This window comes from Hipposideros armiger, unplaced genomic scaffold, assembly GCF_001890085.2.
Source record: "Hipposideros armiger isolate ML-2016 unplaced genomic scaffold, ASM189008v1 scaffold_275, whole genome shotgun sequence".
Lineage (NCBI taxonomy): Eukaryota > Metazoa > Chordata > Mammalia > Chiroptera > Hipposideridae > Hipposideros > Hipposideros armiger.
This window is the reverse complement of record NW_017731625.1, coordinates 435,144-461,025: the sequence shown is the minus strand read 5'-3', so window position 1 is coordinate 461,025 and position 25,882 is coordinate 435,144. Positions and strand designations below refer to the sequence as shown.

Below are 25,882 nucleotides of genomic sequence, written 5' to 3'. Positions count from 1 at the left end.
TGACGTCCCAAGCCAGCTCTTAACCAACGTGCCATTCCTGGCCCTATAGTGCTTTCTGAATGCTCCACGGTGAAGTTGCTAGACAAATACAAGTCTCACAATTAAACTTGAATAATTCAGATAAAGAAATGAATAATTTTATGTATATCCCAAATGTTGCATGGAATATACTTATACTAAAAAGTCTGTCATTGTTTATCTGAAATGAAACTAACCCCTCTCTGGCCGGCCGAGTGGTGCATTGGTTAGGAGTTGGCTTGGGACACCAGCTCTGAGCAGCAGGACCCCAGTTCGGATCCCACATGAGGGCCAGTGATGCTGTACCTTCTACAGCTAAGATGGTGAACAACAGCTGGACCTGGAGCTGGGCTGCCATGAGTCGCCGGTGACCGTGTAGGCTGCAGTGGGGCTGGCCAGCAGTGGGCGTGAGCTTTCGTGAGCTGCGGTGAGCCACCGTGAGCGGCCATTCAATAGGCTGTCGAGCGACTGCCTCACCTGGGAAGAGTGCAATGATAATACCAACATGGGCCAGTAAAGCAACGTCCTCCACAACTAGACTGAAGAACAAAAGGACAGCAACTTGTCTGTTCCCCTTCCCTGATTCCCCAATGCTGTTCCCCTCCCCCAATTCCCCAATAAAATCTTAAAAAAGAAAAGAAAGGAAACTAACCCCTCTCCCTACGCACCCAGATCCCCGGGGCTTAACCAGATAATGTGGCCCTGGGGCCCATCCCCATCCCTTTCCAGGTGGGCTGTACTGGCATATTCCTGGTCTTGAGAGCCCAAAAGATTAGAATAGTCACAGTAATGAAATAATAAATTAAAAAGAATCTCCACGTACTTTGGAGCATGTCCTTCCCTGCTCAGAAGCCTCCCATGGCTCCCATCACCCTCAGGAATGACCCAACTCATCTCTGCTGTTTGCAAGGTCCCCCCCACCTCTCTGTTCTCACTTTCTCATTCTTCAGACCTCAGGGATGGGGATTTCTGGTCTTGAATGTTGTGGGGGGTCGTGTACAACCCCTCCCCCTCCCCTAAAGTACACAGCATTGCCATCTTCTAGGGGTCCTCCCCAAAATTGCCCCCCCCAAAATTGCAGGCCCACTGCCCCAAGCCCAGAGGATGGGTGGGGAGAGCTGCTCCCACCCCAGGGCTGGAGTCCTGCCCTACCCTTGCGGGAACCCAGCCGCTAGCCCCAGGGCCACCTGTAGCCTAATGGCAGCAGGTGGCAGGAGGCCTCCACCTTTAGACTATTGAACACCTAGCCCTAGCTGCTATCCACCCCCAACCTCAGAGGGAGGGGTCCAGACATCTGCCCAGGGAGGGGAGGGTTTAGATTAGAGACCAGGAGACCTGGGGCGAGAAGCCTCCCATAAAGGGCCAGGCCCCAGCTCAGTCGCCAATGGGCAGGGTAGCCTCCTCTCCACCAAAGAGCCAAACAGTTCAGAATGCACCCCCTGCCCCACCGAGGTACATGGGCCTCCCTGTGCTTCATTTTCCCTCTCTGCGAAATGGGTCAATATTAATTAATATCTTGCACAGTAGTTTTGAGGACTATGCCTCCCTTTGTTATAAGGAAAGGGGGCAGAGTAGGGGTCCCCTCCTCACCCCCCTCTAGCCGCACCTGTCTCTTAGTGATTTCTCAAACCCACCAGACATATCTTGCCTCAGGGCCTTTGAACTGGCTGTGATCTCCATCTGTTGTGCTCAGTTTACATTTCCTGAACTCACCTCCTCCAGGAAGCCTTCCTGGACTCGCCCCCACCAAGGTCAGGTTTCCAATTACTCACAACAGGCACACATTTTTCCTTCATAACCCTTTTCACTGCTGTCACGTTTCATCTCTCTAGGTGTTTGCGACTTACTGGTCCTGTACAGGTGGGGGTAGGGGCTGCCTGGTCGTTGCTATGGCCCCAACCCCAGCACAGAGTCTGTCACATAGAAGGGGCTCTGAAAACAGTGTGTAGCTGAATGGACGTGGAGATAAACAAAGGGCACACACACCCTGCGTCTGCAGGTTTGAAATGATTCCCCTTCCTGAATGTCCCTTTCAGCGCTTCAACTTTTTTTTCATTTTCTTTTTGTTTCAAGATGGTTATAGATTCAAATGCAGAGAGAGCTCCCTCACCAGGCTTCCCCCACAAGTAACAGTTTGCAACACTGTAGTACAATATCACAATCAGGATATGGACATTGATGCAAGCCACCAAAGTCGCTTTCCCCATTTTACTTTTACCAGTGTGTGTGTGTGTGTGTGTGTGTGTGTGTGTTTCATTCTCTACAATTTTATCACCTGTGTAGGTTTGTGTATTCAACACCACGGTCCAGGGACAGACCGCTTCCATCACAAGGGTCCTTCATGTCTCCCACCCACCTTTCCCCCTTGCCATCATTTGTCACTCCAGCAACCACTAATCTATTGTCCACATCATAACTGTGTCATCTTGAGGATGTTTGTAGACCAACTCCCACACCATGAACTTGTGGGGATGCCCCTTGCCACTCAGTGTCATTCCCGAGGTCCAGCCAAGGTGTTGCCTGTATCCATAGTGTGTCCACTGCTTTTTCTTGCTGAGTTGCACTCCGTGATGTGGCTGGATCATTGTCTGTTTAGCCGTTCGCCTATTGAAGGACAGCTGGTTGGTTCCAGTTTGGGGCTGTTGCAAAGACAGCTGCTGTGAACACGCGTGTGCACGTTTTGCGTGAACAGACGTTTTTGTTTCTCTGAGAGAGATGCTGGAGTCCAGCCCTCTTTAACTATATTTTAATTCCTTTTTCAGGGAAATCCTGCCACTCACTCTGCACACACCCACTTTTTAAATCCCCACAGCACACCTGGTTATTCATCCCACAAATATTTATCCAGCCCTACTGTGCACTGGGCCCTGGGAACACATGGGGACCAAGTCAGACATGCACCCAACAAGTACAGCACAAAGATGTCAGAGCTGTGGTGGAGACAGCACTGAGGCCAGGTGGGGTAACTGACTCAGTCTGGAGGGATCCAGGAAGACTTCCCAGAGGAGGAGGCAGCTGACCTGAGACTTGATGGATGAGTGAGGATGCACCTGGCACAACAGGGAACTGCATGTGCAAAGGTCTAGAGGCAAAGATGGCAGTTTAGGAAGCCACAGGGGGAGGGGAAATTTGGGAGAGTGGGGGCAGGAGAGGAGGTGGGCAGAGCCTGTGAGCAAAAGGGAGACTTTCACCTTCATGTCCAGCCCAGTCTGGAGGCTGGGTCTTAAAGACCAAAACAAACAAGCTTCAGGTCAATGTCAAAATGGCACGATTTCTCTGCCTGTTAGTCTCACATCAACATCTCAGCAAATCTGGATTGCTTGGAGACCCATGTCCCCAAATTATTTGGGAGGACTGGGGCCCTCCAAGATATGGATGGTTGTCCTTCAGGGTCACAAAGCCTACCAACTGCAGACTTTTGGAGAGGCTGCTCTATGCCCCCCACCCCCAGCAGGCACATACAGCCCCACCCACCAGGCGGTGGGGTCTCTTCCCTTCTGGTGAAATCTGGGTGGGATTCTGACAGCTCAGTGTGGAAAAGTGACATTTTGGGACTTCTGAGCACAGGTCTCAGGAGGCGAGCAGTTTCCACCTATTCTCAGAAGCTTCTGGCCAGGAATGTCTGACTTTCCAGGATCACCATACAGGGAGGAAGCCCAATGGCCACATGAGCGAAGCCTTCTCCAGCCTCCCTGGTCCAGCCAACACACCACATGGTCACTGTGCCCAGCTAAGCACCATGACCCCACAGAATCATGAGAGATAATAAATGAACGTTTTGTTTAGGGTGGTCTGTTACATGATCAGTACTGCTTCTCAAATGGGCAGCTCTGTGTACTGTGTCCCAGGAAGGTTTTATTTACTCAATGACACCAGCTTTCCAGCCAGGACGCTGGACACTCACCAAATAGCAGCAATAACACCTTGTTTCGTCAATTTTAAGATGCACAGCATGTTCACATTTTGATATCGCTGACAATGGGATGTATCTTACAATCGTACAGGCAATCTGGAGGCAGTGTGTGAAAACGTCTACTGATGCTTCCTGAAAAGTTCCAGAAGGTGCCAGTATCAAAGCATCTTCAGTTTCAGGAAATGCAGAAATAATCATCACAATAGCAAGAGCAGCGAACATCACAGCCAGTTTGTATCAAACATTACAAGAGGACAAGGTATGTTCACTAGGATTATCTTGGACAAAAATTAAGATATTAATAACAGAATAATAGCAGCGCTTGTTCCTGAGGGGCCCACCTCCAACGCGCTCAGAGAGGGGCAGCATGTTCCCTCAGGACGCATAGCCTACGAGGTCCCGGCCCACTGCTTCCCGGCTTCCGCGTCCTAGGGGCCGGGTGGGCGGTCAGGCAGTGCAGCTCGGCGTGGCGGGCGGCGGGGCACCAGGGCCCAGACCGCCGGTGTCGCCGGTGTCGCCGGGGAGCGCAGGGGCAGACGCGGCGGAAGGCCTGACGGAAGTGCGAGCCCAGGAACGCGTAGAGCAGCGGATTGAGCACCGAGTTGCTGTAGGACATGCAATGCGCCCAGATCTTGAGCACGTAAGCGGCGTAGCTGCGCGGGTGCCAGGAGCCCGCCGGGCCCAGCGCCTGCAGCACCAGGAACAGCTGGATGGGGCCCCAACAGGTCGCGAAGAGCAGGACCACAGCCGCCACCAGCCGAGAGACCTTGGTGCGCACAGCGCCCGCTCGATCCGCCAGCAGCTGCCCCTGGGGGTGGGAGGAGAACAGGCTATGGGCCACCCCCTCAGAGCTCTCCTCTTTGGCCCTCTCAGATTCCCCCACTGCCCCTTTCAGACCTCTGCAGATGCTCTTCCCCCCAAACTGTGCCAACCCCCACTCCAGCCTGGCAGGCGCCCTCCACCCACCCAGCGGCGCACCTGCAGGGCGCTGTCAGCGGGCGCGGGGCGCACCGCGGCCCGGCCCAGGTGGCGCAGCATGGCCCCATAGCAGGCACAGGTGGCGACCAGCGGCAACAGGTAGAGCGCCAGCAGGTTGTAGAGCGCGAAGGCGCGCTCGAGGGCGCGGCTGGGGAAGGCCTCGCTGCAGTAGATTTGCGGCCCAGGAGAGAGGCGGTGCAGCGCGAGCACTGGAACAGACACGGCTGCCGAGCCTACACCACAGGCGCGGCTGAAGACCTTGCCGGGGACGAGGGTGTCCAGGGGTCCAGGGCCCTGGTCCCCCAGATGCCCCCCCATTCCGCACCCTCAGTGGTTCTTCGCAGGGAGCGTTATTGCGCCTATTTCCCAGATGCAAGACCGAATCTCAAAGAGGGGCAGTCAGTGGGAGGGCGCCAGGGCAAGAGGACTTGTCCCAACCCTGTGACCCCGCGCTTTACTTACCCACCCAGATGCCCAGGCTGACGGCCAACGCCAGGCGGGGCGTTCGGCGATGCAGGGCACGCAGCGGAAATACGGTCACATACCAGCGGTCCACGCTCATGGCGGTCAGAGTGGCGCAGGTGGCCTGCACGGAGACCTGGGAGGGCCAGGAGCTGGGCGTGTGCCCTGCCTCCCACCGGGTCTGGGGTCTGAGCTGTCTGCGCCCACCCTGCAGGTCCCCCCACATGTCCAACCACTCAGGCACAGACTGGACGTGTCACAATTGAAAGGGTAGGAGAGGACCCATACCAGAGAGGAGCCCAGGATGGTGCGGGTTAGAGAGGACCCTGAGACTGAGACAGGGAGAGGTAGAGCCATCCTAGGAAACCAGAACAGGTCGGGCAAGGGCCATCTCTGTGCCCACCCCTGACACCAGCCCCTATCTGTGTGCCTCCCCATTGCCGGCGTCCTCCTCCTCACCACCAACCCGACAAGACTGCATCGCCTGGGCTCTATCCCCGCTGGCCCCTCCCAACCTGTCATCCAGCCCACCCACACCCAGACTTTGCCCCTAGCTCCCCAGCCCATGGCCCACCTGCTGAATGTAGTTAACGAACTTGCACATAAAGTCGCCCAGCACCCAAGCAGGCAGTGGGTAGAGCAGGGCGGTGAAGGGCACACAGCACAGCAGGAAAGTCACATCCGTGGCAGCCAGGTTAGCTGAAGGTGGGATGAGAGGGCGCTGGACATGGGGCACACAGGCCTCAGCCACCCAGCGCTCCTGGCCCAGGTCTCTAGCTCTCACCTTTGTCGGAGTGACCAGCTGGACAGCTCCAGAAGACCCCCTATTCCTCCATTCTCCCCTTTTACATTTCAGACATCCCACACACACCCCGCACATGCTTCATAGCCATTGGAGCAGCTTCAATGGGCCCTGCTCACCCCTGATTTGGGCTGGGAGAGCCTGAGCAGGTCCCTGTCTCTCTGAACCTCAGTTTCCTCATCTGCAAATTAGAGATTGTGGTGGAGAACACTGAGCACTCACTTGTGTGGGTAGGCCACCCCATCCCACAAATGTGCAAACTGAGCCACTGAGACAGAAGTTGCTAAGCAGCCCCATGGGCCAAGTAGCTCCTCCCCACACTTATTCATCAGACACTGTGTCATAAGAACCACATTTCAAAGGGACACCTCCCTCGAGTGGCAGGGGCGAGCTGTCTGTGTACCACACTCTCCAAGCTCCCTTTTAACTACACTGGCCCGCATGAAACCCCCCAATGCCAAAGTTTACAACCCGTAGCGTAAGGTACAGGTACAGTAGGGAAAGGACTGGAAAACTGCAAGGGGGAGACCCTTATCTGGGAGGACCCCGAGGCACCGCAAGGAGGCGCCCCGGGGCCACTCCACCCTCTTGGCTACCTCCGGAATGGCAGGCAGGCACCACGCAGCGCCCGGGCGCTCACCAATGTAGAAGTTGGTCACCGTGCGCATCTGCTTGTGGCGGCAGATGACGAAGATGACAAGCGAGTTTCCTGTGAGGCCAAGCAGCATCAGTGCGGCGAAAAAGAGCGGCACAAGCCAGGCGTCCACGGACCGCGGGTCGGGGGCCAGGCCGTCTGTGGCGTTGGCGCCACAGCCTGGGCAGCTGAATACGTTGGCAGGTGCCCACCAGGATGCATTGGTTCCTGACATGGCCAAGGCGCACATGGCTTCGCCGCCCTCTTCCTCCCAGCCTCCCTCCGGGATTGGGTCCTAGGATCTCCGGAGAAGCTCCCCCTGGCCGTCCACCGGGGGTGCCCCCTCGAAGCCCGGGAAGGGTTTCTGCTGGAGGCCACCGAGTCCGGAGGCCTCCGCTGGGCTCAGCTGCGCCTCTGCACGTGCCGCAGCCTCCGCGTGTTTATACCCCCCCCCCAACCATTGTCCCCGCCTTCCCGCCTCTCCTGCAGTTGTTCGCCACTCCCTCCCCTGCCTGTACACCCTCCACCCTCCCTCACAGCAACTTTCTCCCCATTCCCTCTTCCCCTTGAACAATTAGGGTGAGAGCACTAGAGGGTACGAGCTGGAGGAGGAGGTTGCATGGATGCTGCTGTGGATCCTGGAAGGACGGACCCTGGCCAGGGGGCAGAGACTCGCTGCTGGGGAGTCTGGCGGTTAGAAGATGTCTGTTCTTTAAAGAGCTCAACCTCCCTACAAAGGACTCTGTTGATCTTGAAAACCCACATTCAGAAATGTACCTGAGACTAGCCCACAAAACAGTGTACCAGGATGTCCAGGCCCTCGTGGAGTCCTATGCAGCAGAGAAAAAGATGCTACCCTTTGTATAAAGAGACTAAAATGGGGGCAGAGATGATTAAGTATGCACAGGTATCAAAACACATCAGTGTCTCCAGGGGGAAGTACAAACAGCCAGTGGAGGTGGGGGGACACATTTCCCTGTTCACCCTTTTTATATCTTCAAAGTTAATCTTTTTCTTTTTTTTTAAAGATTTTATTGGGGAATTGGGGAAGGGTGACAGTGTTGGGGAACTGGGGAAGGGGAACAGCCAAGTTGTTGTTTTTCAATCTTAGTTGTGGAGGGTGCAGTTAGCACAGCTCCAAGTCCAGTCACCATCCGGCCTCCCGTAGACAGCTCAGGGCAGCTCAGCTCAAGGTGCCATGTTTAATCTTAGTTGTGGGTGGGTGTAGCCCACCATCCCATGTGGAAATCAAACAGGCAACCTTGTTGTTAGGAGCATGTGCTTTCACCAGCTGAGCCCTTCTGCCACCTGTTGGTAGCTCAGCATCAGCTCAGCTCAGCTTGGGTGCAGCTCACTGGCCCATGTGGGAATCGAACCGGCGACCCTGTGGCTCAGAGATCAGCTCGTGCTCTTAACCAACTGAGCCACTCAGCTGGCCCTTCAAAGTTAACCTTGACAATGGGAACCCAGTTGCCTGGGTCCTCCTCCTCACCACCACCCTGTCCAGGCTCCACCTCAGAAAAATCCCTTTGGGGTGGTAATGAAAGGCAGGTTAGGATGAGGGGACCCACAGTTACCAGGTAGGAGTGGAGAAACTGTTTTGGGGAATTACTGGGGAGCGCTCAGCAGGTGGTTGGACCTTCATGGTGGGGATCTGGGGAGCAGCGGCAGCTCACAGACAGGACAAGGGTCCAAGGGTCTGGGAGAATGTAAAGAAGGTGCAGTACAGGTTCCCCGGGAGTGAGGGCCCCCATCAGGGCAAGGCCCAGGCTGCATCCTCTAGAATTGGCATATTTATTGAGCAGCTACTCACCATGGGCCAAAGCAGGAGAGCAAACATCCGTGGCCCCCAAAGCCCCCTGCTCTCCTCCTCCTGGAGGTCCATTCTCTCCCAACATGTATCACCATTGATTTCTTTTTGCCTCTTTTCACATTTATCTACATGAAACCACACAGTATGAGCTCTTTAGGGTCTTTTAGCCATTCCACCGCCTTTCTTCCCCCTCCCCGCCTTGCGCTTTATTTGTTTAGGCAACCTGGTTACTTGTCCTGTATAATTTGCACCAGGCTGGATCTGGTGGGTTGCATCCTTGTTCAGTTCCCCACTTTGCTTATAGGCTGAAGAGCGGATTCTAGATTCTACAGCAGCTTTAATTCTTTGCTCTAAGCTCTCTCGTGGCTCCCCATTGCCCTTGGGACCCAAACCAGGTCTGTCATCACAGGACCACCAGGCTCACAAATCTGCCCCTCCCTTCCACTTCTATTCCCCCTGCCCCCTCCATCACCCTGTTCTAGCCACTCTGGATTCCCCAGGGCCTTTACACTGGCTGTTCCCGCTGCCTGGCACACCCTTCACACTTTTGTAGCTTGCCTGTCTCCCTGTGAAAGGCCTCTTCCTCCCCCCACTCACTGAGGTAAGGGTCTGTGTTGGTCACTGCTGGGTCAGCAGAGCCCAGCACTGGCCCCGGCCCACAGTGGACATCTGTTAAACGAATAAACCCAAAAAGACAAAAAGGGTGGGGGCTGACATCTCATTTTCAGAGATGAGTTAACTGAGGCACCCAGCTGGTGCTCCAGGGGCTACACTTTAATGGCAACTGGGAGGGGGCTAATAGAAGAAAAGATCCTGTCGGTGCTGGAGAGGGGGAGTATGGGTCATTTCGACTGTCCCCTGCCTCCGAAAAGAGTGCTCCCTCCTCTCCCCACTACCCAGGCCTCAGTTTCTCATCCTGTCCTTCCCGGTTGGGTGCCCAGCCCTGTCTGCAGCCTGACTTTGTGGCTGCGGTCCCCCACCTCCACCTCAATTTCTCCGTCTGTCCTTTGGGGGCTGGGTGCCCCTCTACCCGCAGCCCCGACTCTGGCCGGCCTCTTGGCGGCGGTCCCCGCCCCACGCGTCCAGTCTCCAGTATCCGCCCCGACCCGCCTCCGGGATCCCGTCACTTCCTGCCCAGCCCCAAGTAAGCCCTGCCGGGTGGCGGCGCCGACGGCGACGTCCGAGCCATGGTCGCCCTGGAGAACCCCGACGGCGGCTCGGAGGCGGCGGGGGACGCCCGGGGCGGGCGAAGGACGCTGTGAGCGCGGTGGGGAGGGCGGGCACGCCCTCCTGGGCTCCGGCTCCCCCCTCTAACCCCTCCCCACCTCGGCCGCTGCCCCAGGCCCATCCCGTTCCTCTTCTTCGGTGACACCTTCTACATGCGGGTGGGGGTGGGGGCTTATTGTTACCCCGGGAAATCCCATCGCTGACACGGGACAGAGGGGCATACCCGAGTTACGGGTTTACAGACCCCTGGACCCTGGAGTCCCGGCCGGTGCGGAGCTGCCTGCGGGCTCTGTGCGCCTGTCACTGCTTGGGTGAGGCAGCTGCTGCGCGGTGTCCCCAGGGTTTTACCCGCACGCGGTGTTATTGTCCCCATGCTGGGTACTCACCACACAGCCAGGGCTGGTTCTTCGCTTGGGTTATCAACCCCGCTCCTGGAGGGGACAGGATTGTTGGTTTATGTCGGGCTACTTTCCCAGATTAAATAGGGGAGGGGGACTTAAAAACTGGGCAACCGAGTCTGTGTGTCCTGGGAGGGAGACTGGAAGCAGGTGGAACGACCCCATCTGGGTGTGGACCCCGTGGGTCGCAGATTTTCTTTGAACCCCGACGTTTACGCAGAAACTTGTGTGGTCCGCCCTTCGGTGCCTCAGTTTCCCCACCTGTAAAATGAGAAAATAACAATGGCCCCTTCTCAGAGTGGTGGGGGTCAATGACCCTGTCGCCCGAGGCGCCCAGCAAGTGGGATCATCCACTCTTTAATTATTTTAAACATCTGATTATTTTAGTTGCTTTATTATTTTAAAAGGATCTTATTTGATTATTTTTATTGTTATTTTATTATTATATTTATTATTACTCTATTGTTATTATATTTATTATTACCTTATATTATTATCTCTTCTGGGTATTTACCAGAGGCCATACAGGCCTCTACAGAACCCACCTGCCTGGTGCATTCCTCTGAGCCACTCTTGGTGCCCCCCATCTTGGTGTCCTGTGGGGTGTGGCCACTGTTGTGGGGGCCCTGCTGGGCCCCACCCAGGCTGAGTCACCTTTGCCCTGAGCCTTCTTGATTTCCTGCTCTGGAACTTGGTTCCTCTCTTGCCTGTTTCTGGGGGAGGGGACCAGTTAGACAGGGTGGTTTTTGCCCAAGGTGGCAGGTGTCAAAATTCCCTACTTCAGGGAGCAGAATTAGGGGCAACAAGGCCTGTTCCCTGCAAACCCAGCTTGACTTAGCAGCTGTTCGCCATTGGGCCTGGCTACTGTGCAGACATTTCCAAAGTACTATGGGTCCAGGAAGCCTCAGGTGCTGTGTCTGGGTCCTCAGTGTCCCCATCTATAAAGAGGTCTCTGGATGACATGGGAGGCAGATGAACTGGCCTTTAGGTGAATGTATGAATGTGTAAACAGAATGTCAGGTATTCACTCAACAACTAGCTATTGAGCACCTGCTGTGAGGCAGGTGCTGGGGACTCAGCAGAGACCAAGATGCCTCATCCTGTGTCCTGTTCCCATGGGTCTATCAAGGGAGGTGAGGATTAAGGAGTAAACACATACACGGACCAGCTGGTTTCAGATTGCTAACTGGTGAAACAGGCAAACAGGGCTGATTGGGCTAGTGGGAAGGAACAGTTTCCAGGGAGTTGACATTTGAGCAGAGGCCAGAATGAGCTGAGAAAAGGTGCTTCGGGCAGAGGGCTCAGCATGTGCAAAGGCCCTGAGGTAGACTATTTTTGGCAAGTTTGAGGCACATGAAGGGGCCCCTGTGGCAGGAGTAGAGGAAGCCATGGGGGAGAGATGGGGTTGGACATCGATGTTTTGACGTATAGATATATTTTATATGAGTTTATACCGATGTCCAACTACCCTCAGCCTTCATTACAAATCTGACGTACCCTGCTGCTTCTGCCCTGCCCCCTTCCACCCTGTCCTTTCTGTGTCTTGAGTGGGTGGGTCTGAGTCCCCTGAGGCCACATGTTTCTTATCTCCTGCTGGAATCTGGTTGAAGTCAGCAAGCTTGAATTGGTGGTAGACTCATTTTCCAGTGCTCAGCTCAGTGTTTCAGGCCCATGAGAAGGTGGTAAACCCCTTGAATGCCTGTGGGACCGGGCACAGACTGTGTGGTCCAGATACAGGACAAGCAGGGAGGAGCTAGGCCAAGGGGAGCTGGGCCTTGCCCTGAGGGTGCTGAGGAGCTATGGGGGGGTCATGGAGCAGGGGAGAGACCAGTTGGGTCTTAGCTAGGTGGGCTTTGTTTGGTCTGAGGAGCTCACCAGAGACCTCTGTGGATCCAGGAGGGAAGCAGGAAGCTAAGTAGTTGCAGGGGGTGGGGGGGGTTCCTGTTGAGATTTGGTTTCAAATCTTAGCTCTGCTCCTACTCTTAAGGTGCCGGGGAGTCCCATCTCTCAGAGTCCCATGCCCTGAGGGCTGGAGCTCTCTCACTGAGTCCTGCCCTGCTCTGATATCCGCCGACAGCTCCCCCCGGATGTGGCTTCTGTTATCGACCCCACCAGGCCACCATCCTGGACTCTGTCCAGCTCCCAGAGTGGAGACACAGGCTCTGGAGCTCCAGGGAGGCCACAGGTGTCTGAGGCTTGGGGTGGGGGTGCTCTGGGAGGCAACCCTCAGGTCAGGTCCTGTGCCTACTTGATATGTGAATGTTCAACTCAGGGATATTGCTATGATCGATGATGTGGCTGAGGAGATGAGCTCCCCATCAACAGGAGGAAACTGAGCAGGTGGCAGCTGGGTCACAGGGAGGGAGTGCCTGTTCTAGCTTCTCTTGTCTCTTAGTGCCCCCTTCCAGACCCATAGGCACCCACAGGGATTTTTCGGGAGAACTGATTCAGCAGTTACTTTTTTAAGTACCTACTGCGTGCCAGGCATGGCTGTAAGTGCCCGCATGGAGGTTACAGTCTAGTGGGAGAGGTGGGCAGTCGTCAACAGAGTAGAATGTACAGTGATCAGAAAAACCAAAGCAGTAAGGTATTAAATAGAGGAGGTCGGCATCTCACTGAGGAGGTTTCCACAAAAGCCAAAAGACAGTGAGTGGTGAGCTATTTGGAGTCTAGGGCAGTGTGCACCAGGCAGGGGCACAGCCAGTGCAAAGGCCCAGAGGTGGGACAGTGCTTTGCTACTGGAGGAGCAGCAAGGACCTGGCTGGAGCAGAGTGAGTGAGAGGGAGGGAATTAGGATATGTGGAGGGGGGATCCTGGCACCCCAGACCCTCTGGGGGCCAGAATCCACCATCACCCACAGGGTGAGGGTTTCTGAGCTCGGTAGGGACCATCCTGTGGTTTGGGGCTGTCAGCAGCTCCCCAGGAAGGCCTAGCAACCTTCTTGTCCGGAAGTTTCCATCCAAGAGCCCCCTGCACCTGGCCTGCAGGTCCCCTGCGGGTCCCCAGCGGGAGGCCTGGCCTTGGCACTACTAATCCATATCCACAGTTAATGCCATCTGCTAAGAGGAGAGCAAATTAGTTGGGGGGGGGCACACTCCAGCCCCCTCCCTGGTCCTGGCCCCTGGGCACATGGGGGAGGGAACTAAGAGGGGCACGAGGCAGGTGGACCCAGGTGAATCAAGTCTCTTAAGAAACTCTCAGAGGCCAGTAGTTTTCAAATCTGGACACACTGGGCCTCACCAGCTGGAGCTAAAACCTGGAAGGCTGAGGAAAGCAGGACACAGCTTTTCTCAGCCACCCATCGGATGTGTGAATTCAGGCAGGTGTCTTCTCTTCTCTGAGCCTTGGCTTACTAATCCGTCATCACAATTGTGCCTACCTTCCGGATGATGTGACCATGTAACAAAATGAAAGTTTAAGGGTCCGTGGCTATACATGTCAGGAGGTGAGCTCCCTGTTGCTGACGGAAACCAAACCGGTGATGGCTATGGTGGAGTGGCAATGGTAGGGGTCTTCCTGGGGGTCCTGGCCTGTCTTGGCTCTGAGGACTGTCCTCCACCCCCCTCCACCCCCTGGCCCACAGGCACTTTCCAGGATGCCTGCCCAATCTAGCGGGATCCCAAGTGAAGAGGTTCTCAGCCTCCAAGCGAAAGCAGCACTTCATCAACCAGGCTGTGAGGAACTCAGACCTTGTGCCCAAGGCCAAGGGGCGGAAGAGCCTCCAGCGCCTGGAAAACAGTAAGGAGGGGTCAGGGGTTGCCTCCTGCCAACACCTAGGCCTAAGATGAGAATGGTGTGCGTGTTGGCACTAACCGTTGCCCTTACCATGAGCCTGGCTCTGAACTGGGGCTGGGCCAGAGGGAGCTCTGAGCATTGGAGTTTGGGCTTTAAAGGGTGTGTAGGAGTTAAAGGGTATGTAGGAGTTCAATGAGGCAGGCAGAGGTAGAGGAGTTCTGGAGGCTGGATGGTTTCTGTGCTTTCTGAGAAAGACAGTTGGAGCATGGAGGTGGGGAGGCTGGTGTGAGCCAGAAACTAAAGGCTGTAAATGAAGAGGCCAGGGAAAGAAAGATGGCCCTGGGGGTCTCCATGGAGCCTGGGGGGGCCCCAAGAGCCACACCCTAGCCCAAAGATCATCTTTCCATCTAGCCCAGTACCTCCTGACCCTGCTGGAGACAGACGGGGGCACATCTGGTCTTGAGGATGGGGACCTGGCACCCCCTGCAGCACCTGGCATCTTCGCAGAGGCCTGCAACAATGAGACCTACGTTGAGGTGGGGCCCAGTACCCCATCTCACACCCTCTGCTCCAGCCTCTTTTTCTGTTCCAGCCTTCACCACCTGGCATTGCCTGTGCTGGTGCCCCTGCCAGGAGCATCCACCCTCCCCTGGTCCCTTGATGAATGCTCCCTCAGTCTCCCTCAGGTCCCCAGACCAGGCCAGAACCCTACCCCACCCCAGAAACTTCCAGCACCGGTGATTCACCTGCTCATCTATATCGATACCGCTCCTCAGACAGGCAGGTCCGCAGGTGCCCCGTGAACTCTTGGCAGGTCCAGCAGGCAAAGGTGTCCTCAAGGAGTATTTCCATGCCCTTTGTGGCCCTCCGTGTGCATTGGCCAGATAGGGAAACTGAGGCTTAGAGACACGCTGTCATTAGCCCAGGACTTGCCTGCCTCTGTTCTAGGTCTGGAATGACTTCATGAACCGCTCCGGGGAGGAGCAGGAGCGGGTCCTCCGCTTCCTGGAGGATGAGGGCAAGAGCAAGGCACGGAGGAGGGGGCCTAACCGGGGGGAGGATAGGCGGAGAGGTGAGGCCTGAATGGGGGGTGGAGGAGCATACGGATGGGGGCCTGGCCTAGCATGTAGGGCGGGGCTGGGGACAGGTGGGGAGGAGCCTAGCGTGGGGGCGGGGCCGGCGGTTTTCTCCAGCAGGCTGTTCCATGCCTTGGACTCTTGCAGAGGACCCGGCCTACACCCCGGGAGAGTGCTTCCAGCGCATCAACCGGCGTCTTCGAGCAGTCCTCAAGCGGACCCGCATCCCCATGGTGAATACTAGGCTGGGTCTGTCTCCACCTGCCTGTCTTGGCGGGGCGGGGTGAAGGGAGGTCTGTTACCCAGCGCGTGTGCTGTGGTGAAGACAGGGCAGGATACGCACCCGTGTGATCAGACTGCAGGACCCAGGGCTGGACAAGGGCTTTTCTTGAGGGTGGGAAGGCCAGGGGCAATGAAGGTGGGCACTGCAGGATGTGTAGGAGTTCATCAGGCAGAAGATGCAGGCATTCAAAGGTATGGAGATATCTAAGTGCCTGGTATTCTTTTTTTTTTTTTAATTGGGGAGTTGGGGGGATGGGAACAGTGCTGGGGAATTGGGGGAAGGGGAACAGACAAGTTGCTGTTGTTTTGTTCTTCAGTCTAGTTGTGGAGGACGTTGCTTCACTGGCCCAAGTTGGCACCATCATTGCGCTCTTCCCGGGTGAGGCAGATCAGTCACTGGCTTCTGGACGGCTGCTCACTGCGGCTGCTGGCCGCTCACGCTGGCTGCTGGCTACACATGGTAGCCCATGGCAACCCACTGCCACAGGGGCTGCAGCCTACGCCGTCTCCGACAACTCACAGCAGCCCAGCTCCAGGTTGAGCTGTTGTTCAGCATCTTAGCTGTGGAGGGCAGTGTCACTGGCCCTCATATGTGGGATCCGAACCGGAGCCCTCTGGCGTCCCAAGCCAGTTCTTAACCATCGCATCACTCGGCCAGCCCTGCCTGGTATTCTTGGAACTAGTTAAGTAGCTTCATGTAGCTGGTCACATTTGAACTTAGGGCTTTATAAAGGCTCTCGAGGCTGCCCTGGGCATGGGGGTCCTACACAGCCCGCCCAAGATTCCAAAGTTGGCCTGATCCCTGGGCCTGTCTCTCCTGCAGGAAACACTGGAGACCTGGGAGGAGAGGCTGCTGAGGTTCTTCTCTGTGTCCCCCCAAGCCGTATACACGGCCATGCTGGACAACAGGTGATTGGTGGGGGTGGGTGCTGTGAGCTCCCTGGGTGGCCAATTTCGGCCCATGGCCACTCACTGCCTGTTCCTCCTCAGCTTTGAAAGACTTCTGCTCCATGCCATCTGCCAGTATATGGACCTTATCTCAGCCAGTAAGTGCCTGGGGGCCCGGGACTCCCAGTGAGCCAATTCAGCCAGAGCAAACTGAGGCCACATGGGTCTGCTCACTGAGCCAGAGGCTTCTGGGGGCTGGGGGACAGCCTAAGCAAAGCGGTGGCAGTGGGACGCTGCAAGGCTCCTGTGGCCCTGGCCCTACTCTGGGTGATACAGTATACATAGATATCCCTTCATCCACATCTTCAGGGACAGGGGGAGAGAAGGACCTGTGTGGGGGTGATGAAGCTGGGCCTTGAGGGGCCCCAAGATGACATAAGGACACCCCGATGTCTGCAGTTTCCTCATTTAGCCATAGCCCCCCTCCACTGTGCCAAACATGTGACTTCTGGCAAGTGACCCCTCCTGGGGCCTGTGTCCCCACTTTACAGAGGGGGGTGATCTCAGGACACAGACCCCCAGGGGCTCATGGGCCCTTGCTGGCCCTGGGCGCCCCCAGTAGGAACTTTCCATGCCTCTCTGCCTCCTGCCCTGGAATTGCTGAGACAGTTTCCATGGCAACCCCAGGATGGTTCATCCTGAGATCCCTGAAGCTCTCCCTCACAGGAAAGCAGCCCCATGCTTGCCTTTGTTCCCATAGACTCAGGATATTTGCATAGACTTATGATGGAGGGACTGGGCTGGGGGTGCAAATGGGAATCAGGGGAAAGGGAAAAGCCGGGTCTGCTCGGAGGAGGTCCCAGAAGAGGTGGGACTGGGCTTCAGAGACCCTGAGGGCAAGGATGGAGGCAGGAGATCAGGAAGGAGGTGCAACACTTGTTCAGGGCCTAAGTGTCCCCTTGGCCTCTGGCCTGTTTTTCAGTGTGCCCATCTGAACACGGGATGAGGGACCGAAAGGATGAAACAGGGTGCAGATGGAGCCCTAAGAGAATAGCAGCTGTTTGCCGGAGTCTGGCCCTGGGACCTGAGGGGGTCACATCGGCCAGACCCTAAGTGCCAGCTTGTAGTAACTTCCAGCAGGGAAGAACCAATGGCATGGTGCCTCTGTGTGCCATGACTCTCATGTTCTTTTAATTTTTGCCCCACTTGTCCCCTCTTACAGGTGCTGACCTGGAGGGCAAGAGGCAGATGAAAGTCAGCAATCGTCACCTGGACTTCCTGCCGCCTGGGCTGCTGCTGTCTGCTTACCTGGAGCAGCGCAGCTGATGGCTGCCCTGCCTACCTGCCCCCCTCCCTCACCAAGACTTCCCATAGCATCTGCTAAAATATGTTTGTTATTTTTAGAATTTGTCTTTGAAGATGTGCCCCCCCCCCTTGGGTAGCAGTCTCTCACCATGGCTCCAGCCCAGCCCAGCTCTCCCAGGTGAACAGCTGGCAGCTGGGGCTGTCCCAGACTATCCTGGGGCCCCATAGCTCCCCACTCTGGGACTTGTATTTGGATGGGGAGACCTGGCCTGTTCACTTTCATGTTCCTTCTTCATTCAGTTTTTTGGGCCCAGTCTGAAGCTTAAGTGAGGAGTGGCTGGGTTTTTTAATCACTTAATTCGGCGTGATTTGTTATAGATTTTTAAATTTCCCATTTGGGAAGAAAAACTATATACTTGCCCCAACTGATAAACTTGGGGGCTTTATTCTAGTCCCTGCTTTACCCCCTTCCAGTTTTTGGCTAGGATAGGGAGGTCTCTGGGGTGCTGCCCAGGAGCATTATGTCCTCTGTGTATGTGTGTGTGTGTGTGTGTGTGTGTGTGTGTGTGTGTGTGTCTGTCTGTCTGTCTGTCTGCGTGCGCGTGTGCATGCCAGTGCCCCGTGACCCAAGACAAGCTGTGGCTTAAAGGCTGGTTTTACCCTCTTTGGAATGTGTGTCCCCTGGTGCCTTTTTGTGGCTCTTGAGGCCACACCTGCTCTACAACTCCCCTCTTTTAATACTAGGGGTCTGGGACTTTCAGCCAGAAGCTCCTGCCCTCAGACTGCCACTTTCCCCTCTCCATGTCCCCTCACCTTCTCCATCCCCCAGCCTGGCTCTAGCCTGTTGGTTTGGGGTTGTCTCCTGCTGGTCACCTAGACCTGGTCCAGAAGAGCAGGGCTGGGGGACACTCCACTCCCGTGTATTAGTTGCGCATTTGGGAAAGTGAAGAGTTCAATAAATTTCTGGTGCTCTGGTCTCCTGCTGTGGGGTTTTCTTTTGGGGCAGGGCTGGGGGCACAAAAGGCCCTCTGGATGTGCTTGTGGCCTGGTCCCTGGGGGCTGTGAGCCTGAGGGGAGGAGCTTCGTGCTCAGTGACAGCCAGAGAGTTAGGCAGGTGGCAGGGAGACTTCTGGGAGCATCTGACTATTGGCTCTGCCGCCCTGACCCCTTCCTGGTGCTCGAGTTCAAACTCCACCTCCACCACTTCCCAGCTGCATCACCTCCCCCAGCTAAATGAACTCGTGTGAGGTTTCTGGGGCAGCAGGAAGAAAATACCTCCACACTGGAATGAAATACTCCACACTGCGGCTGAAAACCACAGGGATTTATTGTCTCCCAGGTCTGGAGGCCAGAAGTCCAAACTCAAGGTGTCGCAGGTCCGCCCTACCTGCGGAGATTTCAGGGGAGGGTCCTTCCTGCCTCTCTCAGCTCCTGGGGACTCCAGCATCGCTTGGCTTGTGGCTACATCCCTGCAGCCTGTGCCTCCATCGTTTACACGTGGCCTCCTCCCTGTGACTCTTCACATTGTCTTCCCTCTGTGTGTGTCTGGGACTGGCCGAGGTTCCTGCTGGACGTCTCCATCCGGGTTTTCTGGTGTTTTTCCCATGATTGCACTGAGGGATGCGTCCTGCTCATCTGGTCACATCAGGGTCCCTGCTGTCCCTTGGCTCCTCACGGCTGACGTTGACCCTGATCTCCTGGCCGGGATGCTTTTCATGCTTCTGCACTGGGAAGTTCCCCTCCCACACTGCTCTCTCGGAAGGAGTCGCCATGAGCAGCCCACGTGAAGGGGCGGGAGTTAAAGCTCGCCTCCTAGATAGGGGAGCTCGCCGACAGTGACGCGGGTTCGAGTCTTGCCCTGGACAAATGCTGGCTGTGTCAGTTCTTCCTAACCCTCTTCTCCAGCCGGGTTCTCAGGCTGCCCGGCCTCCAGGCCTTTATCCAGGCCGTGCCTTCTGCCCGGTGAACCCTTCCCTGCAACCCCAGCGGGGCGAGGGGTGTCTTCCTAGGAAAGACCCTCCAAACTGGGGAGAGTCTGGCAGAAATAGAAGCAGCTTTTGGAGAAGGAATTGGGGATGAGATTTGAACCCAGAAGGGCCCTCACCTCAATTGGATAAGGTACCTGGCTTATCAGTGCCTCAGTTTCCCCACCTATGAACAACACAAAAGAAAAGCAAATAGGAAACAAGTATTACAGAACTAGGTTTTAGAGGAGTGGGGGATGGGGTTTGAGACTAGAAGTCCTCCACCCGCGGATATCAGAAAAGCAAAACACGGAAGACTTTATGAATTTGCGTGTCATTTTTGCGCAGGGGTCATGTCTAATCTTTGTGTCGTTCACCATTTTAATATACTTGCTGCGCGAGCAAACAAGGGCTGGGTATGACCCGAGGGCTATTTAGAGAGCAAAGATAAATTTTCTTTCACAAAGGGTGAACTTCCTTATAAAGGTTTAACAACAAATGTTTACATTATATTAGTGTGACATATATTGGAACCAAATGTAGTCATTTATTGGAGTTAATAAAGTGTACCTTCTACCAAATAAAACTCAGGTGGCTGCTGGGAATCTATTAATGCACATATGCAAATTAACAGGAAGTGGGGCGGAGTCGGAGCCGCCGCCGTCCCAGAAGTCTCTTGGGAAGCGGCCGCGCTGCGCGGGCGAGTCGTTGGTCGTCGGGTAAGAGGTTGGCGCCGGAACCGGGGATTTAAGACGAGTGCTGTATACAGCCGCGGTACACGGGCCCGCCAAGTGAGCGCGGGGCTACGGGAGCCTGGAGGGTTGGCCGGCCTCCGGGCGGCCCCGGGGTACGTGGCACGGAGAAAGCGGGGACTCGTGGGCCCGGGACGGGGTCTGTGGGGTCAGAGGGAGGGTCTGGAGGGCAAAGGGTTCTGGGTACCTGGGGTCCGGAGCTGGGGGAAATTGGGGCGGGGTCTGGGGATTTTCTCCCTTAGGGAGGGAGTCTGGGACGAATCGGGGGGAGGCTTGAGGGTCTGGGAGACTTGTGGGCGGAACCTAGAGATTGCGTGGGGGGCCCCTGGGCTGGGGCCTGGAGTCTCAAGTGAGAATTGGAGGTGGGACCTGGAGGTCAGGTATATGGGGGCGGGGTTTGGAAAGCAAAGGTTTTTGGGGGCGGGGCTGGAGGTCTTTGGGGACTGAGCTAGGGACTGGGGACTCTGGAGTGGAGCCTGAGAGTTTAGGCTGTGCCTGGGAGCTCAAGGAGCAAATTGGGAGGGGTGTTTGGAAAGCAAAGATTGAAGGGGGTGGGGATGATTAGGGGCGGAGCTTAAAGTGTTGCCGGGGCTTGTGGCGGTGCTTTGTTGTTCTGGAGCAGGCCTGAAGAACTGGGGACGTGGGGTTAGTGGTTCAGAAAAGTGGGGTGATCGTACTAACAATCTCACTGAGCTTTTGTGATGGTGAAAGGAAATAACCTGTAATTGATCCCGGCACATAGCTCTGAGGAAACCTTCACTGCTTTTGTTATTGCTACACTCAGCAAGTCCCACACTAAGACCAAACTGCTGACTCCCCCGCAACCCAGCCAGAGGCAGACCCACCAGTGCCCTTCCTTCAGAATAAACCCAGGATTCGACCTTTTCTTACAGTTGTCATTGCCCTCCACTTTGTTACTATCCTGGACCTGTGCAGTCATCCCCACCCCATCCCCCAAGCTGTACCCTGCAGACAGCCACAGGGGTCCTATTGAAACATAAATAGGTCACAGCCCTCCTGAGGCTCCCACCTCACTCAGGGTGAAAGCCCACAAGGCCCTGTACAAGCCGCCCCTAAGCTCAACTGCCTGACCACTCCGTGAGTACCCTAGGCCCAATCCAGCCTCGTACCTTTGCACTGGCTGTTTCCTCTGCCAGGAATACTCTTGTCAGACATCTCCATGCCTCAGAGCTCCCTCACACTTTTGCTCAAATGTTGTCTCCCTGGGATTGCCTTCTTGGCCCTCCATGTTTAAAATGCAGCCCTCCCCCTCCCCCCAAGACCCAAGGTCAGGGTTGGGCCCTTTTCATTCTCTGTGGTGACCCAGCGTCTAGCATAACATTAAGTGCCCTGCAGGTGCTTAGTGAACGCTATGATGAGCTAGTTTTCTCTGTCACTCCCTCAGGTGGTCATTCCCTCCCTCAAGTGACTGTCTTTGGTGTGTGACCTGTGGTATGTGGGCACGATGGATCTGGCTTATGTCTGCGAGTGGGAGAAATGGCCCAAGAGCACCCACTGCCCGTCAGTGCCCCTGGCCTGTGCTTGGTCCTGCCGCAACCTCATCGCCTTTACCACAGACCTCCGGAACGATGACCAGGGTGTGCCCTCTCACCCCCAGCCCAGCTTCCCTTCCTTCTCCCCACACAGGCTCCCACTGTACCTGGAACACTGCTGTGGAGCAACTCCAAGTCTCCAGGCCTACCTAGGAGCTATCCTCCACCCATCCAGACCCTCTCAGGGCTTCCTCATTCGTAACGGGGTGGTGAGGGCTGCTGTCCTCTGTAAGCCTTCCATTTAACTGATGCCTACTATCCTCGGTGAACCTCGCATTTAAGTGGTGGCTGCTGTGATAGTGCTCTCCTACACCTGTGTGATAAAAGGGGGTGAGGGTGAGTGTCCCACTCAGGTTTGTTGGAGACTAGTGCCTTAGTTTCCAGACCGTACATGTCACTATTTGGCTTTCAAAAGCCTCTAAGGTGCACGGCTGCTGGGCCATCTTCTCTCCATCATCTGAGTAATGTGCACTCATTAGAGAAAATTTAAAAAGCACAGAAACTGAGGATAAAGAGAACCACCAGTTACCTTCCATGGAGAGAGGCCCACTGTTAGCATTTATGGGGTCATTTTCTTCCTATTCTGTTTTCTCGGTCTCTTAAAAACGTGGTTATAGACACACTGTTGGCAAACTCCTGGGCCTGCTCTGTTCTCCTGAGGGGACACAGCTTGTTCCTCATTACTGCCTGGGCCGTCGATGTGGTCAGCAGCACCTCCGTGACTTCCCTGTGGGTGGGACATTCGCTGGGTTCCTCCCTGAGTTCCCCTGGGGTCATTGGTTGCCTCAGAGCCATGTCATTGTCACCTTGCAGACTGTATCCCATCCCCTGCAGACCTGACCCGCCTGATCCACATCCTAGACACGGAGCATCCCTGGGATGTGCATTCCATCAACTCGGGGCACAGTGAGGCCATCACCTGCCTCGAGTGGGATCAGTCAGGTGAGGGCGGGACCCATGCAGTTCCTACATGGCCAAGGGAGGCCGTGGTGATGCTCACCCTTGACCCCAAATCCCAGGGTGACATGGTCTGTCTTTTCCTGGTTATGTCCCCAGAGTCCAGAACTGGAACTCGAACCTTTGACCTATGGCTTTGCAGCTACTGCTCTTCCTTGTTTCCCATGTCCAGAGCTGTTTCCTCAGCATGCCTTGTGCCACTCCCTTGCTCCACCTCCACTGGGCTGGTTTCTTCCAGGCCCTTAACATACTGTGGTGATTATCTCTGCCCACAGTGGGGGTTTGTGATGCAGGTTTGCCCCCCACAGGCTCCCGGCTCCTGTCAGCTGATGCCAATGGACAGATCAAGTGCTGGAGTATGGCAGACCACCTGGCCAACAGCTGGGAGAGCTCTGTGGGCAGCCTGGTGGAAGGGGACCCCATCGTGGCCCTGTCCTGGCTGCATAACGGTGTGAAGCTGGCACTGCACGTGGAAAAGGTGGGTGTCCTGCTTGAGAGACCAAGTGCCATGGATGAGATTATGTACTGTTTCATCCACCAGTAAATCTGGCTACTCCTCTCCCATTACCAGAATCCTCTGGTTTTTCGAGCCGTGGACCTGGGTCATGCTTTTGATTAAGCCGTCAGTTGACTCCTGTGTTCTGGTGGGCCAGAACTGATGGCTGCTATCCTCAGTGAGCAAAGGCTCACTCTTTGACTTAGTAATATTCCAGAATTTCTTTCTTCATACCCTGTATTTCAGCCCAGTGTCACAGTTAAGAGTGGGAGCCACCTGGGTCAAAGGACACCTGAATTGAAATCCTGACTTCATGCCTTGGTGCATCATGTTGCTCATTGTCAAATGGGGTTGCTGGTGGATTGTGGTGAGGATTCAATGAGAGAAGGTGTGAGAGGGCTCAGCTTGGGGCCTGGCACAGGCTTGAGGCCCAGGAACCTGCATTCTGTTCCGGCTCACCAGAGAGGGGCACAAATGTTCTCAGACCACCTGGAGAAACCCTTTGTAACCTCCTGCTTGGTGTTGCTTCAGTGAAAAAACATTTGTCAAGACTCATGGAACCACATGCTTAAAAAAGGGTGAATTTTGTTGCACATAAATCATAATTTAAATCCAATTTGCAAACATAAAATAGTAAGAAAATAGCAGTAGTAGCCAGTACTTTCACGGCACCTCCTGAATGCTTTACTGAAGGGGTGTGTGTTTGTGAGTGGTCTTATCAGTGGCTACTCCTGCAAATGCAAATACGAGTAGTCGCAGCAGAGGCTACCTGGCTTGCAAAAGTGAGAATGCTTTGTCTGGCCCTTTACAGGAGAAGGTTGCTGATTTCTGTCCTACACATGTTTAGTCATTTGATCCTCACCACGGTCCTCCAAAGTACAGATGAGGAGACTGAGGGCCAGAGAGGCCCACATCACACAGTGCTCAAGTGGCTGAGGCAGGATTTGAATTCAAGTCCACATTCTCGTGGCTTCTGTCTCATTGTTCTTCTTTGATTTTGTGAGTGTCACTTCCAGAAGGGGATTGTCAGGTCATAAGAGGCAGACCCAAATGGCTGTCAGGGTATCTTTCCTGACGCCCTAGAGTGGGGACTTTGACACTGAGCAGACCCCTTACGTCCTCACCCACAGTCAGGAGTCTCCAGCTTCGGGGAGAAGTTCTCCCGTGTCAAGTTCTCTCCATCGCTCACACTGTTCGGGGGCAAGCCCATGGAGGGCTGGATTGCAGTGACGGTCAGCGGCCTGGTCACCGTGTCCCTACTCAAGCCTAGCGGGCAGGTGCTGACATCGACGGAGAGCCTGTGCCGGCTGCGCGGCCGCGTGGCCCTGGCTGACATTGCCTTCACTGGTGGCGGTAATATCGTGGTGGCCACGGCAGACGGCAGCAGTGCCTGTCCTGTGCAGTTCTACAAGGTGTGCGTGGGCGTGGTCAGCGAGAAGTGCCGCGTGGACACTGAGATCCTGCCCTCGCTGTTCATGCGCTGCACCACCGACCCCAACCGCAAGGCCAGGTTCCCTGCCGTCACCCACCTCAAGTTTCTGGCCCGCGACATGTCAGAGCAGGTGAGTGCCTGCCGGCCGTGCTTCGACACTTGCCAGCAATCCCGGGGTTAGGAGTCCACACAGGCCTCTCGGAGCTAAACCCAGGTGAGGGCAGGGCTGATTGTTCTGGCAGCCCCAGGGATAACTGTTTCCAGCCTTTTCCAACTTCTAGAGGCACCGTATCCCTAGCTCTTGACTCTTTCTTCATCGTCACAGCCAGCCGTGCAGCCTCTTCCATCTCTCTGACTCTGACCCTCCTGTCTCCGTCTTCTGAGGACCTTGTGATGACACTGGGCCCCTCTAATCCAGTGTTGTCCCTTAACTTAATCCCACCTGCAAAGTCTCTGTGCCATGTGTGGTGACATGTCTGCAGGTCCCGGGGCCAGAATGGGATTGACCCCACTAGGTCACCCAAGTTCCCATTATAACCACACAGCAATAAGGCCCAAACCCCCACCAGGGAGGGCACCATCAGGGTGACGTTTTGTTTCAGCATGTTGGCGGGTGGTGGGGCCTGGGTTCAAATCCACAACAGCTGTGAGGTCGGAGCTGGTGTGAGCAATAGAGGAGCTGGAGACCCAGGGAGGGGAGGTGGCTGGATCAGGCAGGCCAGCACTGAGGCCAGGGTATAGTAGTGAGTGCCTAACAAAGTGTGCATGCCCAAGGCACTGCCTCCTCATCAAGCTGCCCATCGTTTCCCCCAGGTGCTCCTGTGCGCGTCCAGCCAGACAAGCAGCATTGTGGAGTGCTGGTCCCTGCGGAAAGAGGGGCTCCCTGTGAACAACATCTTCCAGCAGATCTCTCCTGTGGGTGAGTCCCCATCGAGGAAGGAAGGCTGGGGCATTTGACTTTTTTTTTTTTTTTTTTTAAAGAATTTTATTGGGGAATTGGGGGGATGGGAACTAGTGCTGGGGAATTGGGGGAAGGGGAACAGACAAGTTGCTGTCGTTTTTGTTCTTCAGTCTAGTTGTGGAGGACGTTGCCTCACTGGCGCAAGTTGGCACCATCATTGCGCTCTTCCCGGGTGAGGCAGATCAGTCGCCGGCTTCTGGACGGCCGCTCACTGCGGCTGCTGGCCGCTCACGCTG

General features: G+C 55.5%; 3 protein-coding genes across 16 annotated transcripts in view; 2 read left to right on the top strand and 1 right to left on the bottom strand.

Annotated features, from left to right (window-relative positions):
* Positions 1–3,869: 3,869 nt before the first annotated feature.
* KISS1R (KISS1 receptor) lies at positions 3,870–7,230 on the bottom strand. The gene is made up of 5 exons (XM_019657228.1): positions 6,814–7,230; positions 5,946–6,070; positions 5,372–5,507; positions 4,910–5,142; positions 3,870–4,739 (listed from the first exon to the last, which is right to left on the bottom strand). The coding sequence occupies exons 1-5, from the start codon at positions 7,055–7,057 to the stop codon at positions 4,284–4,286; spliced, it is 1,194 nt and encodes a 397-aa protein (XP_019512773.1). The 5' UTR covers positions 7,058–7,230; the 3' UTR covers positions 3,870–4,283.
* Positions 7,231–9,739: 2,509 nt separating this feature from the next.
* On the top strand, positions 9,740–18,508 carry R3HDM4 (R3H domain containing 4). Of its 3 annotated transcripts, none has more exons than XM_019657404.1 (8): positions 9,740–9,878; positions 13,829–13,983; positions 14,392–14,516; positions 14,929–15,052; positions 15,204–15,289; positions 16,162–16,247; positions 16,329–16,384; positions 17,449–18,508. In XM_019657404.1, the coding sequence occupies exons 1-8, from the start codon at positions 9,808–9,810 to the stop codon at positions 17,550–17,552; spliced, it is 807 nt and encodes a 268-aa protein (XP_019512949.1). In that variant the 5' UTR covers positions 9,740–9,807; the 3' UTR covers positions 17,553–18,508. The 3 variants fall into 3 exon arrangements, with proteins under 3 accessions (XP_019512949.1, XP_019512948.1, XP_019512950.1); XM_019657403.1 differs by lacking the exon at positions 17,449–18,508 and adding an exon at positions 17,209–17,441; XM_019657405.1 differs by lacking the exon at positions 16,329–16,384 and having other exon boundaries at positions 9,756–9,878; positions 17,449–17,531.
* Positions 18,509–20,172: 1,664 nt separating this feature from the next.
* Positions 20,173–25,882, top strand: part of MED16 (mediator complex subunit 16) — a 15,421-nt gene continuing 9,711 nt past the window's right edge. For 3 of the 12 annotated variants that reach the window (XR_002125616.1, XM_019657398.1, XM_019657397.1), the window contains exons 1-6: positions 20,173–20,342; positions 21,653–21,845; positions 22,614–22,742; positions 23,066–23,235; positions 24,384–24,815; positions 25,499–25,604. Coding sequence is in view for 5 of the 12 variants with exons in the window: in XM_019657398.1 (XP_019512943.1) it covers positions 21,713–21,845; positions 22,614–22,742; positions 23,066–23,235; positions 24,384–24,815; positions 25,499–25,604 (970 nt within the window). In the remaining 7 variants the exon portion in view is untranslated. Of the gene's footprint in view, positions 20,343–21,652; positions 21,846–21,894; positions 22,137–22,613; positions 22,743–23,065; positions 23,236–24,383; positions 24,816–25,498; positions 25,605–25,882 lie in introns of those variants that run through there. The other 9 variants (XR_002125619.1, XM_019657401.1, XM_019657400.1 and 6 more) reach the window with 7 other exon arrangements.